We start from the raw sequence: 15,192 nt of genomic DNA, 5'->3' as shown, positions 1-15,192 counted from the left end.
TTTGCACATGTTTTTTTACTTCTCGATATGCTATGTTGTGGCACTAGGAATCGTTCACCCTCCGGCATTAGACAGAAAAATAAACGTCTTCCAGTTTAGTCGAATCAAGTTGAGACGTTCACCTGTGCTTCTTGTGCAACGCGCAGCAACCCTTCCCCGTGCGTAATCTGTTGACATTTCTCAACATTCTCAGCAATATGGTGATTTATGTTTCTTGATTTGTTTTTAATGAGCCAAGTTCGCATACAAACTTTCAACCATCGTTCGAACACTTGCGCACGTGAACCAAATATCCATCAGTTCAGTTACGAAGGCCCTTCAATCATTTGCAAAAGCAAACTAACAGCAAGTACGACTGCAGCACAAAGTACCCAAAAGCGATTGCGAGCAACCTTTCTGTCCGGGGGTTTTGATGCTGAACGGCACACAACCTGAAGGGGAATCTATTCTTCTGCTCCATTGGTAAGGCACCCAAGCCCTAGAAACGGAAAACTCCTTACGGCTACGGGTTAAACCCCAGTGTGGCCTTCACTGTTGTGACCTCCGGTTGCAATAGTTAAACCGTATAGGCGCAAACCTTCAATTGTTTGCTCTAGCAACATTGTGCGACACTGCACGGCTGTCTAAATGTCGCAAAACACGACAGGAAATCTTCGGAAAGTTTGTCACACTCACATTCGAATCGACGCGATTTCACAGCCGTCAGCTCTGAAGGACTTAAAACCACAGTCGTCAAATCGAAGCGATCACTTGTTCGTGGAGAACCGATCCGAAAGACCACCCGCCAGGGGGTGCTACAGATTAAAATCAAAATCTACAATCGCCCATTCTCCACCAGATTGTGTGTGCCACCCGAAAGCGAACCGATCTGCACTATCGATCATACACGGTCCTGGCGATCAGGCACTATGAGCAGGTTCTAGATTTGATTAATCATAACGATTATAACGTCTTGCATGCGCCAGTTCCTACGGCTGTCCACGGTCTGTACGATGGATTAAAAGACCTCGGACACGGTCTGGGGCCACACCTTTGGGTAGCTAATTTGTATTTACCGATCGTACAGTCGTTCCGTTTGATGGTTATTGTGGGCAAATTATTGACCATCCAACAGCCAGCAATGGCTACCCAGAATTGCACCGTGTGCCTGCAACAGCTATAAAACGTAAACGATTATCTGCGCTGTTTGGCTTGAGTTTTATGGGCATTAAACTAGCTTATGGGTTTAGATTGTTGGGTAAAGTCAACACAAATAAACAAAATCCAAACGCTGACAGTCACCTGCGACGGATCAAATTAGATTAACGACTCTAACTAATTATTTCAGACAAACATACCTCCTATCTTACTTCCTATAATCTTTCCCTGTGACATTGCATTTTGACCACATTGACCGAAATATTCCACAGTGCGTCTAAGAGAAGCAAAAAAAAAGATCAAAAACCGATTAAGAGTACAGACGGATTCTGTTCCTGTACTAGACACAAAGGACATAACTTACCACAAGATACATTCGACACGGAAGCGCTTCAATCTACATCCTGGTATCTGTCTGGCATTAGTTCCCGCTCCCCCAAAATTGGAGCAACTCGATATCACTGGAGCAGCATGGCGCCAAAATGGTAATCATTCCCGACCCGAAGGTGTTGTTTGCTATCAATCAAGATTCTAAATTAACTTGTCACACTATTGTTCATTATTTTATTGTGACCTGGCGTACGTATCCGGGAGTGATGTGATTGATTTCGACAAACGTTTAGCGACGTCCTGGAATTCGGTTTCCAGTAGCACATTCCAGTCATGTTACATTTACCGGACACAGTTTTCAAGAATTTCCAGCACTTTATATTCATTTATTTCTAGTTATTTTACACATCAGTACCAATTTTCGGAAGAAAAAAACCCTTGAAGAAAGGCGATATGGTGGAATATGTTATCAGGAGGTGGACCAGGACTCTCTATGAGTATATCGTTTTTTAGTTATACTCTATGTTCCTTCTTCAAGCTTGTCAACCGATCACTACTGACCACACAAGCAAACATTGAACCTAGAGTCTCAAGAAGATCTTTGCGCTGTTCCGTAACCAACTCTGACTAGGCTAAATTGTTCGTCTAGGACAGGGGTCTCCAAACTTTTTTGATGGCGTCCCGCTTTGAGTGGAATAGCCACAGCTGAGGGCCAATCTCGGGGTCTGTCGGGAATCGAAGTACGTTACGGTTTTTGTTTGAGTTTTGTTTGAATTAATACTGGCGTGTATTTTTTTTAAGACGGTCGTTATGATGGCTGTAAAGAAAAGCTGTTGAACAAACTCTTCTACCTACCACGTAAAGCTACGTTGGGAATTATTTTTCAATAATTTTCTAGCATACACATATGACACATTCACTTCAGGCAACTATTTTCCTACCGTTAGTTGCAGTCGCCACTAATGTCGTCACGCATTGCATCAACGCAAGCACTTGTCGATGTAAATTTAATGCATACAGGGTTTTTCTATTCAGTTTAGACTAGCCGCACACTTTTTTCTGCTCGGCGCATTTGATTTTTTATTAGCAGTATGTGCTTTTGCCTACCAGAGTCAAAAATCAAATGCGCAGAACAGGAAAAAGTGTGCGACTAGTCTAAACTGAATAGAAAAACCCTGTAAATTGTAATTGTAATGCATAAATTGTAATACCAGCAGCGCAAACGTGTCGTCTACGTCCTAAAGTATTGTCATTGGTAGTAAGTCATTGTCGCATGACACACGACACAGCGATTTCAAATAAAACCTCACAAAAACCAGCAAACATAAACATGAACTAGCAAGCGCTTTATCGTTAAATCACATTTCACAGTTTATTATTATCTTTAATCTCAACTTTCTACAAGATATCAAATGCATATTTGCGAATGAACAGTACAGTTGTTACACGTTTGTCTTTCCCATCGCCACAAACGGACTGCTATGGTGTATGAACCGCAGGTTCACCAACATGGAAAATGTGTAAATATAGGTATTACCAGAATAGACGCTACTTGCTGCGCTAAATGGTGCGCGCTATTTAAAATAACGAACATGTACGTTCTACTATACGGTTTTTGTATTATTGTTTTTCATACTGTTGATGTGCAAATATGTTGCTGCGGCATGGCGCTTGTGCATTGTGTTTTGTTGTTGTTGTGTGTATTTGTCTTTCTATTGTTAATCCTTTGTACCACCACAATTGTCATTTTTTACTGCAAAATTTTACCTTGCTTTCGTTGCTTTTTGTAACTGACTGACACAATAACATTGGGGAATGAAAGTAACCTAACCAGAATGGGAATTGTTTCTTTTCCTTCACAAATGCTATAATTAACTGCTGGAATGCACCAACTTCTTCCCTCTGTGCTTGTGTTTGACGTCTTTCTCCTTTCGCTATTAGTTCTTATTTGGAACCATTTAGTGTCCTACGTATAGAGAAACACAGTACAGTTAATTTTATTTTAAGATTTGCGTTACTATCCCTCATATTAATAGACTGCACCTTTCATATTGTTTCATTTCAATCTACCTAACATCTATATCACCCCGCAGTTCGAGGTAAACACAAACCCTACTAAATCACTACTAAATCGTTTCCTATTTGTCTCACTCAATGTACTTTAGATGTGTAGATGGAAGTGTGTACTATATTCTACATGGTTAAAAATCGACATTTAATGTTTCCCATTAGGTAACAGTGGAATTATTCATTATTGTTTTTTTTTTTATTCTCTGCTAGTGCAAAAAAACAACACTATCACTAGCAAAGGATTCAGAAAAATTCAGATCCAATAAATAAGATTGTTAAACACGGTGCAGAGGCTTGATAAACCAAACAAGGGGAGCATTAATAAATATTTGAGCAAGTAAGTGTAACGTTCTGATTTGCAAAAAGGTTGTAAATTTTCTTCTAAAGCCTCTCCGAGACGTTTTCGTAATCACAGGAAGAGAGTAAACAAATTTTAAAATTAGGCCTACCACTTAAACTGCTAGCTGGAGAAAAGTTTCGTGGGAGCTTCCCACCTTCAAACTGTCATGTTATGTCACTGTGTTCGTAAAAATTTATTCCGATACCGTATGGTCCGGCCGTGCGACCGCTTCCACGGTTACAGCGCAAGCAACTGCCAACTCCACTTCGTCCTCCGAAAGCGATCGATCGGCAGTTTCCGGTCCGTCATAGTTTAGCGAATCGGATGTATCGTTCGAGGAGGAACCGACCTGTTCCTTCTCGATAGAATTACCCGCACGATCGCCGTCGGGACGTACATCAGCCGACCGGGTGCTACCATCCTCATCTTCCTCTTCTTCCGGCTGCCCGCCAGATTCGGCGGCAAGCGATTCGATTGCAAAGTTATCTGAATCCGATGATGAAGAAGCCGACGATAGACGACCATCCTCTTTATCCGGTTCCGTCTGCTTCATGCTAGCAAACTTTCCGGCCAACCCACTCGGACCTGGTTTTTCTGCATCTGTTTGTTGTAGATCCCGTGCGCCGAACGTTCCGTCAGTGATGCGACGAACATCGCGCGGTTTGTCACGATTCGTAGCCAAACTCGACGAACCGGTCGTTAGCGCTGGACTACGTGCTGGACGGAACGTGTTGTTTTCGAAATTGAATGCCCAAGTACGCCCAACCAGTGGATCAGCACCAGATCGGCTCGGACTTTCCGAACGGGCGCGTACGGATTGAAGGGCCGAAAGGGCACGAGCACCACGGACCGGTGGATCATTCAGCGGAACGTTTTCATACTCATGCTCACGCAACCGTGCCAGCTGGGGTGTATTGCGAAGCACTCTTGGGTAACTTCCGGTCATGGTGGGATACTCCCTAGCCGGGGGAATGTAATCGGCTTGATCGATCGTCCCATATCGTACGAGCTCTTGCTGCTGCTGCTGCTGGCCGTGTGATCCACCTGCTGACGAGCAACCATCACAGTTCCGTGAAAACATGAAGTTAAAATCGATAAATTTGTAATCTGGCGGTGTTTGTCCAACCCATAAGGGTAGCCACTTGTTTACTAGCAACCACTGCAGCGAGGGTTTTGTAACACGACCTCCTGCACATGCATTCGAGTACGTTGGATCTACTGCCCCAAGCGAAACATCCGACTGAGGCAATCCATTACCAACGACGAGTGACGGTGGAGCCGGTACGCTGGGAACTGGATCCGATGCAACTTGCTGTGATTGTTTCGATTTACGACTTATCTTCGGTATGGCCCCGGTTGATTTGCCTCCCATTGTACTGCTTGATCCGGTACCATTCACACCAACGGCGGCGGCACTCGCCAATCCACCCATAATGCTACTACCTTGTCCACCACCATTTCCTCCGGCGGCTGCTGAAGATCCTCCCGATCCAGGTCCTGGCAAGATACCATCATTCCCGTTGGTCGCAACCCCAGCACCATTAACCGTTCCATTCGATGTGGATGATTTGTTCAGATTGTTCATCGATTGTGAGTTCTCTCCTCCGAGACAGCTAAAGAAACTCTTCACATTTACCGACGATGAGTCCTTGGTTGGGTTCGGTTGGGTAGCCGTGGTACCGTTCGTACAGTACGGACTATTTGCAGCGCCTACCACACCGTTCGATCCATTACTGTTCGTCTGATTAAGACGAATGTGTCCCATCGTCCCTAGATGGCTGTGTCCCAGCACGGCGTAATGTCCGCCGAGACTATAGTGATCGATATTGCCACAGGACGAGCTCAGGTGGCGCTCGATACGTCCAACACCATGCCCAATCACATCGAACCGTCCGAATAAACCCGCGGCACGGTTAGCCGCCGGTGCAAAGGATCCCGTGTTCTGGTAGGCCGGTTCCTCTCGTACGCGCTCGTACAAATTGTCGTACTTCGCAATGCCGTTGGATTGATTTTGACACCGATAGTAATGGTACGATTCCGTGTCGTCGAAACTACGCTGGCGTGGTGTCCGTTGTTGCTGCTGCTGCGATATGGACCCCGCTGGATAGCGAGCACGATTTAAGTCGAGATGAAGATTCGGATATCGTCCATTGGCAGACCCTCCAGCCGGTTGATTCTGGTAATAGTTCGGAGCTGGTCGACCGCGTGGAACATCGTACCCGGCAGTACGATCGTAAAGCTCGTTACGATACGCCATCGGATGGTACAGCTGTTGCATACTATGGAGCATGCTTGGAGGTGGCGGTGGAATACACCCACCATTAGCAGCTCCTGCTCCACCACCATTACCAACAGCACCGTTCAAAGAACGAGCGATCCCGGAAGGTCCTGCCTGGGGTTGATTCAATACTGCGTGTTGTAAGGGATTCGAAACAGCAGGGATACCCGCATGGGCACCATTACCACCGGCTCCACCACCACCACCACCACCGTTCATGGGTGCAAACTGTTCAATCGATTCGTAAATGTTTTCGTAGTGTACATTGTTTCCGTTCATTGCACCGTTATTAGTAGGTTCCGCATTAAGACCTTCCGCCTGGCTGTTTTCATCGTCATTGCCACCGGCAGCCAATCCTGCCGGTTCATTCTGTACCGGCAGGGTGGCACAGTTCGCGTACCGGGTGTAGATGGTGGTATGGTGGGAGGAGTAGGACTGTTTGGTGGCGACCCGTGCGCCCTGCTGCTCGCTTCACAAGGGCTTATCTATCATTGCTACCCCAGCATAGCTACGGCCGATGCTCATCGATGAGGGCAAAATGCGCCAACTGTCCGTTTCCGGACTGTACACCTCGACCGAGGCCAGATTCGAGAGGCCATCATCACCACCGACCACGTACAGCATTCCGTTATGTGCGACCACACCCGCGTTCCGTCGACAGAATGCCATATCGCCCACCGCACGCCACGTGTTTGTGGCCGGATCGTACGCTTCGACCGACTTGCGTACCAGCGGTCCATCGTGACCACCGACCGCGTAGAGTATGTTATCCAGCACACCTACGCCCGCTCCACTACGCCGCGCAGACATTTCCGCAATCTGTGTCCAGGTGTCCGTGGATGGGTTGTACCGTTCGACCGAAGCTAAACACTGGCGTGACGCTCCATCATAGCCACCGACGGCATATAGGAGACCGTTTACTACACCGACGCCTACCGAACTTCGGCGCGTCGACATGGATGCAATCAGACGCCACTCCTGCCGTTTCGGATCAAACATTTCCGCCGAGCTTAAGCCCGTTGACCCATCGAAACCACCGACGGCATAAATGCAGTTGTTAAGTACCGCAACGCCAAGCGTCGATCGACGTGCCTCCATGTTGTGGCTGGTAGTCCACTGGTCCAGCACCGGATCGTACACATCAACCGTTTTCACGCGCAGCGATCCATTGAAGCCTCCCACAGCATAAACTTTATCGCCTAGTACGGCTAGCCCGGCGCGGCAACGGCGTGTCGGCATCTCAGCTACCTGATACCACTTTTCCTCACGTAAATCGTAACATTCGACCGATCGGATAGCTTTCGGTGCTTGGCCACCGATAACTAGCAGCACCTTCGGCAATCCAACGGGCTGCCGTGGAATGGTGCGTGGCGTTTTGAAGCATGTTTTTTGTTCGCCCTTGAGCAGATGATATTTGAGTGCCTCTATAATGTAGTCTTTGCACTGAAGGTCACCCTTCATGAGCTGCTCCTTCTCGACGTACTGGACGAGATAGTCCTGGGAAAGCAATGGCAACCGAACGTGCTCCATTAGCTCGGCCAAATGGTGCTGGCGACCATTCACATCGTACTGTATCCAGGTGATAACACATTCGTACACCTGTAAGGTAGGAAAATAAGGCAAAAGATGAATGCGAAATGTAAATAATTCGTTTTAAAGCACGAATAGTTACCTTTTCCTCCGTTGGAACCGATAAACGATCGCTCTTGATCAGATGAGCTACTTGATCACTGGTTAAATTTAAAAACTCGTCAAACTGAACAACCTCCCTACGGACGAAAAGAAGAATTCATTGCAATAAAAACACAATTATCACGTTGGAACATTATTTCTTTCAACTCACGAAAAGTGCTGTTCAATGTATGTTTCCGCATAGTTTAGCAGATCGATACACCCGTGTATGTCGGCAAAATCGCGTATACCCAAGCAATTGCTTGGATCGAGCTGTGTCTGCAGATAGTCACAGCACGCATCCCTCACATCGGTCAGCTGCAGCAAGTTGGCCGCGGTCAGCAGTATCTGCACGTTATCTTCCGTAACTTCCACCACCGCTCGGTACACGTACTCGATCAGCAGCTGTAGCGCCCTCGGATCGACTCCTTGCAGTGTGATACGGTCCTGGCGGCTTTCCTCGAACCCGGTAAACATTGCATAGAAGTAAGGGCTGCAGGATGCGAGCACCATTTTGTGGGCAGGAATTTCAATACCTTCCGCTACCAACACAACATCGCAGAGAAGATTTTGCCTAAAATGAGACGAATGAAACAGTATCAAAATTAGACCGTGTGCGGAAAACAATGGCGACGCAGATTTTGGTGGGAATTGGGTTACACGTACTCTCGCATCATGTTCATGGCCTCGAACGAACGCTGCGTGTGAATGTTGTTACGGTAGGCTCCGGTCGTTTTTTCCTTCCCATTCGACCGTGGCAGCTGCTTCTGGGAGCTTTCGTCCAGCGAATTTTGGCTTGCATAACGTACGAGGATGCAGCTGAAAGGAAACGGTCACGGGAAGAGGTGTTAAATTATAATTTCATAAGTAGTGTTGTATCCTTGAATGGAAGTTTTCTTTTCTTTTGCATTAAAATCCCCATTTGTATACAGCGCACTGGGGACTGAAAAATGTAAACAAAACATTCGCATCTCACTAACACTCGCGCACCTTCCCGTACACAGCATACGAAACGCACACACACACAGTCGTGCTCTCGTAAGATGGACAAAAAATCGATAACACCAATTTTCATTTTGGAAATTGGAACCACCGATCGATGCTTACCTTCCGCGCTCCATTGTACCTTCGGCGGCCGAGTTTTGGCTGCTTCCGGTGTTGCTGTTGATGTTGTGCTGATTGTTGCCGTTGCCCAGGCTGCTCATGATTTCTAGTGTGTACTGTATGAATGATAGCATACACTGATCAAAGCCAATCCAGTGTCTTCCTGCTGTGCTGCTTGTTCAAAAGCAATTCCCACAAACGTTTGCACTGACGATGCTATTGCACAACCGCTTAAAAGCCACAGCACTGCATCATTAACCACTTGCGAACAGTCCAACCAGACGGTTCTGTGCTGGAAAAATGATCCAGAAGTTCTTTCGACCCTACTGCACGGCAAACACCAACTGAGACCGAGCAACAGCAGCTGGAAGGAATCGTGACCTGTACTTCATCGGCGAGAATTATTTTATACACTTTATCCAGTCACGGTTATTTCCTTAATCAATCACAAGAACAAGATATTACGCTGTTTGTGGCGGGAAATTCAATTATTTAGAATTTTCCTGCAAAGCGCACGTACCTCGCATTGCAAACACTACACAATACAATACAAAGGTACGATGACGGAACGATGACATTTATAAAGCGCAGTTTGCACACCCTCGTATGTATGAACTCGTTAACAGCAACTACATGGGGGGAATTCTTGAACAAAATTTTCAAAATTTTAATTCTATTCTTTTCTGAATGGATTGTTATAGCTATTTATTTAATAAAATTTTTATTAAATCTACGCAAACTACAATATGATATTCATTTATTTCGTTCCTTGTGCAAACTGCGCTTAAGGCCAGTTGTTGACGCAGATCTTCCTTTTTCCCAATATTTTCAAGAGACAAGAGAGTCCTGTAAAGTGTGAATCTTAAAGCTAAACATCATTGCGGATTATGATATCATAGACCATATGTGGTATTTTACTTGAATAATGGTATGGTTAATTACTTTTTTTTCTAAACTGAAATTAAGCTCTGTAGCAGGTACATATGCTACACTGCTGTGAGGAAGCTCAAGAACGTTTCTTTTTAACCGGAGACTTCTACGATAACGTTGTTCTTCATTTTAATTGCATTTGATCTGCCTCTAGATCTTGCACGGGTAAGATGAAGCGAAGCATTTTGATTATTAATTCACTTTCACAATCAATAAAATATAGAGAAATGAACGAAACGTATCATAGACTTCATGAATGGATGGCAGAAGAAACATTTCTTACAATTTTAAGTTATACCCGTTTAGTTCCTCTCACAGATAATCATCATCATCGTGGTTTTACAGGATTAGATCTAAGGGATCATTAAAATATTACGTAATACAAATATTGAGCCCATTCCTATCATAACAGACCGCAACATTGGAGGCATCTCTTCAGGCCTATATATTCCTGATCCTCTCTGTGTTCTAGTCAATGTTCCTGATGAGGGATCTTCATGAATACTCTAACCTCCTGAAGGAACGCTGATGTCACTATATCCTTGTTCTTTATTTATTCCTGTTGCTGAACTTTAGTGTTAGGCAAAATGAGGCAGAAAGTGGAGTTAGATCGATCCCTGAGATTAATTTTGAAGCCTGAAAGGAAAACATTTGTCTCAATGAAATAATAATGATAATTTCTTCTTGGAAAAAAATATGATGAAATAAATGTCTGTACTTTTGACAAATACTGTAAACTTCTGCTTGATCCTTATCAAGCAACAGTCATTCGAAATTGCATACAAAAGCACAGTTATAAATATAAAAAAAACCTAACTGTGCTAAATACGCTGCCAACTGCACATTACAAAACAAAAATCCAAAAAGCAAACTACCGAGATTAATGATGCGATAATTCGCCTTCATTTCATCAGAAACAGATCCACATTATTATCGGGATGAATCGCAGGTTGTTTGTGTTCCGTAGCTGATCAGCTTTTGAAGATCTCTGTTGCCTTGCGCAAAGGCATTGAATGGGAACTTTGGTTGTGATTTGTCACGTGAAAAACAGCACCATGCTAGTAGACAACGTCGCATTTAGACCAAACCAACTAAGCAATAACAGTGCGTCAATCACATGGCATTACAAAACGCAACGTGTTAAGTGACGAATTTCCACACGTGAAGTCCGTTTTCTAATGTGCGCGTTATTAAAATTACATCTTTTCAGTGTACTCCATATTAATGACATTCAATAAACACGACATGATGAAATTAAAACTCTAGCACACGTTTAATTACGATTCATTCCAGAATAATTACACTAATCCAGCTCACATCCATGATACGAAGATTCAACTTTTTTTGGTGTCTTCAGTTTTTAGAACTGGTGCAAGAATTATTTGTGTTATCAACCCTGTTTGCGCTGTGCAACACAAGGCAATAGGGACAAAAACAGACTCCAAACAATATATTTATAATTCACATTTAGGCAAAGAAACATTGTTTATGATTCATATTCAACTTCAAGCAACTTTTTTCTTCCATAGCCTAACTTCCCATATGTCCCAACGTACCATTTAAGATGTTGGTTGATATGGAATGGATTTTGAAGAACACTCGTGCTAACCTAAATACAAAGCAAACGTTGTGGTTGTTTTGGTAAACGAATCCTTACGCATGTGGAAATGGAAAGCAGACATCAGACAGCAAAGATATTGCGTCGGCCATGGAACTGGTCTCACCAGCATTGCGGTCCACACCTTCTCAGACAATTTGTTCTCGAATTACCATAAACAACTCACTAACACCAGCAAGCAAGTAGGGAGCCTGTACCGAGTTGGGTTGAGGAAGTCCAACCCTAGCTAACGGCAAACACGTCCCTACCCATAGCCAGTTGAGCTGCGGCTTAGTGTGGTCGTGGAGTCGCTACATGAGATATCGGAATACCTACAACTGTCTATCGATTTGTCGGGCGACTTCCGACGCGTTGGACGCACTTTACAAGACACGCAACAAGACAGACCTCATTATAACTCTTATTGTCGAGTTTGTTGACCTCCAGACGACCGCGTACTTTATTGGGGAATGAAAAAGTGGAGCAAAGTGTCTGGGAAATCGCTCCTAAGAATGCTAAGTTTGACCGAAGTAATAAAGGGCACGTTAATTAGTGTTTAACCACACCCACCCCTAACTCAAAATTCACTGATAATTCCGGTTCGATCGTTTCGGTCGAAATTGCCTGCTGTGAATTACGATTGCATAATACAGTCGTCTACAACTTTTTTTTTTTGGACGAATGGTTTATACCAAATGGAACATTCAATAACTTGCAATCGCTGTACACCCGCGTTGATAACAGATACGGTACGAAATTTGCTCACAATTTCCTACATTCTGTAGCACTCGGACTTCCGACGCCTAGTCTGATAAGAAGCTGGCTGGAATTTGTCTACCAACCATTCTGTCCAAAACTGGAAACTCTTGTTAAACCCACGAATCAATGAGTCGTTATCTCGTTTTGGTTGTCTTCGAGATGGATGGGAAAGTCTAAGCCGAAACCTGAGATTTAGATTGCCTATTTCACATTTCCATCCGAATGGAGTATTAGCTGCCAATGAATCATGGCGGCACCCTAATGCTTTTCTTCAACTCCATAGTTTGTACGATATTTTTGCCTTCGAAACATTAACACTTAAGCATCAGCCAGACGAGGTAATGGTACAGTACTATCTCCAAGTCGCAAACAGGCCCACAAAAGGACCTAAATAAATAAATCTAGCCACTGATTACCGATGTTTTTTCTATCAAAACCGGCTGGCTTGGCAATACATACACGCTCGTACAGTACACAAGTATTGCGACGTCCCGCCAGCACGGTCCACAACAGCGTTGACGTACCCGCAAAACCAAACCGGTGACGTCGAAGCAAACCACCGAAAGCCTTCCCGATTCTATATGCACGGCTCGCACTGCAACAACGCGTATAAACTGCCCTGCAAACGGTCGGCATAGTTTAGTCGCGTTCGGATTTTCAATCGTGACGGTTGTCCTAGCGTTTTGTAAGCGAAAGCAGCATACCATTTTCTAGCGTCTACTTGTAATTACGGCACAGCCCAAAACTTTATACAAAAAAAATCGTTCCTCCAGTGTTAAATTATACAAAAATCAAAATGTCCGCCGTGGAGACACAGGTGCAAAGCCCGATCGAGGGATGTGATGTGGTGCACGGCAATCAAACAACCACCATACTGCAGCTTGCAATGGCCGCGCTACGATTAACCAAAGTGACCGGTACGGATGGCAACAATAATGGCCACCAGCAGCGAATACGACAACAGATTACGCTCAGTGAGGTGGCTTATCACGATTGCTATGACGATTGCTGGATCGTGCTGTACGATCGTGTGTATGATATTACAAACTTTCTGAGATTGGTAAGCGGTCTGGTATATTGACTTAAACTTCAAGCTGTGCGTACCTTGGGCTAGTTCGTTGACAGTGTAGTAGATAAGCAGGTGTGGTGCTTACAAAAACTGGACATTGGAAAGTGATCTGACATAGTGCGCGTGTGTGAGATGGTGGTCTAGAAAATTACTCTTTCTGGAATTATTTTCTAGAATTTATTTTTGTGCTATAAGCTAATGAAAGAACTGTTCATCTCACTATACAATTTTAATACTTACACGATCGCTTTCGTACGATTCGCACGATCACTCACATCGTTTTTACAAATTCAATATAAAGAATATAGTAATTAATCGACCGGCCAGTCGAAGGGCGACCCGGTGGTGCATGTGATAAACGGTGCCAGTCCATACGGCCGGGTTCAAGTCCCATCCGGACCGTTCCCCCGTAGCAAGGACTGACTATCCGGCTACGTGGTAAAAATAAGTCTAATAAGCCAGAAATGAATTAAAGCCAAGAAGAGAGAGAGAGAGAGAGAGAGAGAGAGAGAGAGAGAGCGAGTAACTGGTCGAATAGAAATGATAATGAGCGATTCAGCAACACGCCCAAAATATAGGTCTAAATGGTAAAAATCGTTTAGCATGGTTTGGTCGTAGACCCGAATAAGAAGAACATGTACCTAGCCGGTTATTTGTACAAGAGTTACAGCTTTATGTGCCCAATAAATTCCGCAAAGTAAAGAATATTACTACCCAAAAAAAATATAATAAAAGGTCAACCATGACAAAGCCATCGCACCAAGATGTCTGATATACCCTAGCAGCTGGAGTGTGGCTTACACATCCAGCAAATTTGGGACAACTTCTTTACGTGCACTGGGAGCACTGTGTAATTTGTTTTACGAACGTTCTAGATAATCTTATATCATTACAGTGATTTTGGTGCAATTTTTTGTTGTTTGGTGAGTGTGTACTTGCCATGCGGCACGTCACCATGGACAATGAGATGGTGTGACTATGATAAAATTTGGTGTTGTGCTGATTGCTGTTATCAGAATATCATGCGTTTACTACGTACTCGGAGATACCAATCTACATGTGGGGTACTTCCTAAATAGTGACATAATCTACAGTTCTAAGGGAACTAAATGAACATGTCTGTACACTGTTGGAAAGATTGACCAGCGTACGCACTCGGCTTCGCGTAACATATTTACAGCTTATCTACAACCTTTTGTTTTCTTTATTATTCCCCTCTAACCCCTATTTTAGCATCCTGGTGGACATGATGTACTGGTGGAGAATGCAGGTCGTGATGCTACCATCGCCTTCCTCAATGCTGGACACTCCGGAATGGCGATCAAATCTCTCAAACTCTACGAAATAGGAGAACTTCCACCGAGCGAATGTATCTACAGGTGTACGGGAAAGCTCACCCTAACGAATCTTCCCGACTAGCAATCTGTTTGGACTGCAACGTTCGTAACGAAAGCCGTCTTCCTCTCTACCAGCAGTACCCATTTCACGCCATGATGATGGTTCACCATTCCATGCTCTAGTGTTATTTATTGCATTTTCGTTTTCCCTTTTACGTTAACGAATGGTAACAGAGCTTTAATTTTAAATGTAGATGCGACAGTATTCGACCATATTGAGAAAAACGGGAATCCGTTATCCGTTATTTAAGCACACACATTAAAGCGAATGAGTTCCTAGTTGGGTAAAGCTGTAACAGTTACATAGTGTAATAAACGTCCGTCCAGCTGTACACGTTTGAAATTGATAGTGGCAGTCAACCAGAACACCCGAAAAGAGGATCTTGCAGTAGTTTCTTCCCGTCTGGAAGGACCGCCGCCAGATGAAGTCGTACCCGTTTATCGCATTGAACGTACTGTTGTGGCGTAGTCAGTTCGAGGTCATCAATAGATTGAGTGGGTCAGAACACA

The 15,192-nt window shown here is 44.3% G+C and overlaps 2 protein-coding genes across 3 annotated transcripts; one reads left to right on the top strand and one right to left on the bottom strand.

Annotated features, from left to right (window-relative positions):
• Window positions 1-2,813: 2,813 nt before the first annotated feature.
• On the bottom strand, window positions 2,814-9,516 carry LOC125763325 (ring canal kelch homolog). Of its 2 annotated transcripts, none has more exons than XM_049426313.1 (5): window positions 8,934-9,515; window positions 8,493-8,645; window positions 7,999-8,400; window positions 7,828-7,924; window positions 2,814-7,754 (listed from the first exon to the last, which is right to left on the bottom strand). In XM_049426313.1, exons 1-5 carry the CDS (start codon window positions 9,062-9,064, stop codon window positions 4,071-4,073), a joined length of 4,467 nt encoding a protein of 1,488 aa, XP_049282270.1. In that variant the 5' UTR covers window positions 9,065-9,515; the 3' UTR covers window positions 2,814-4,070. The 2 variants fall into 2 exon arrangements, with proteins under 2 accessions (XP_049282270.1, XP_049282271.1); XM_049426314.1 differs by having other exon boundaries at window positions 6,627-7,754; window positions 8,934-9,516.
• A 3,302-nt stretch (window positions 9,517-12,818) lies between these two features.
• Window positions 12,819-15,014, top strand: LOC125763337 (cytochrome b5-like). Its single transcript, XM_049426332.1, has 2 exons — window positions 12,819-13,276; window positions 14,519-15,014. The coding sequence occupies exons 1-2, from the start codon at window positions 13,013-13,015 to the stop codon at window positions 14,702-14,704; spliced, it is 450 nt and encodes a 149-aa protein (XP_049282289.1). The 5' UTR covers window positions 12,819-13,012; the 3' UTR covers window positions 14,705-15,014.
• Window positions 15,015-15,192: the final 178 nt, after the last annotated feature.

This window comes from Anopheles funestus, chromosome 2RL, assembly GCF_943734845.2.
Source record: "Anopheles funestus chromosome 2RL, idAnoFuneDA-416_04, whole genome shotgun sequence".
In the NCBI taxonomy this organism is placed as follows: domain Eukaryota; kingdom Metazoa; phylum Arthropoda; class Insecta; order Diptera; family Culicidae; genus Anopheles; species Anopheles funestus.
This window is presented reverse-complemented; position numbering and strand designations above follow the sequence as displayed.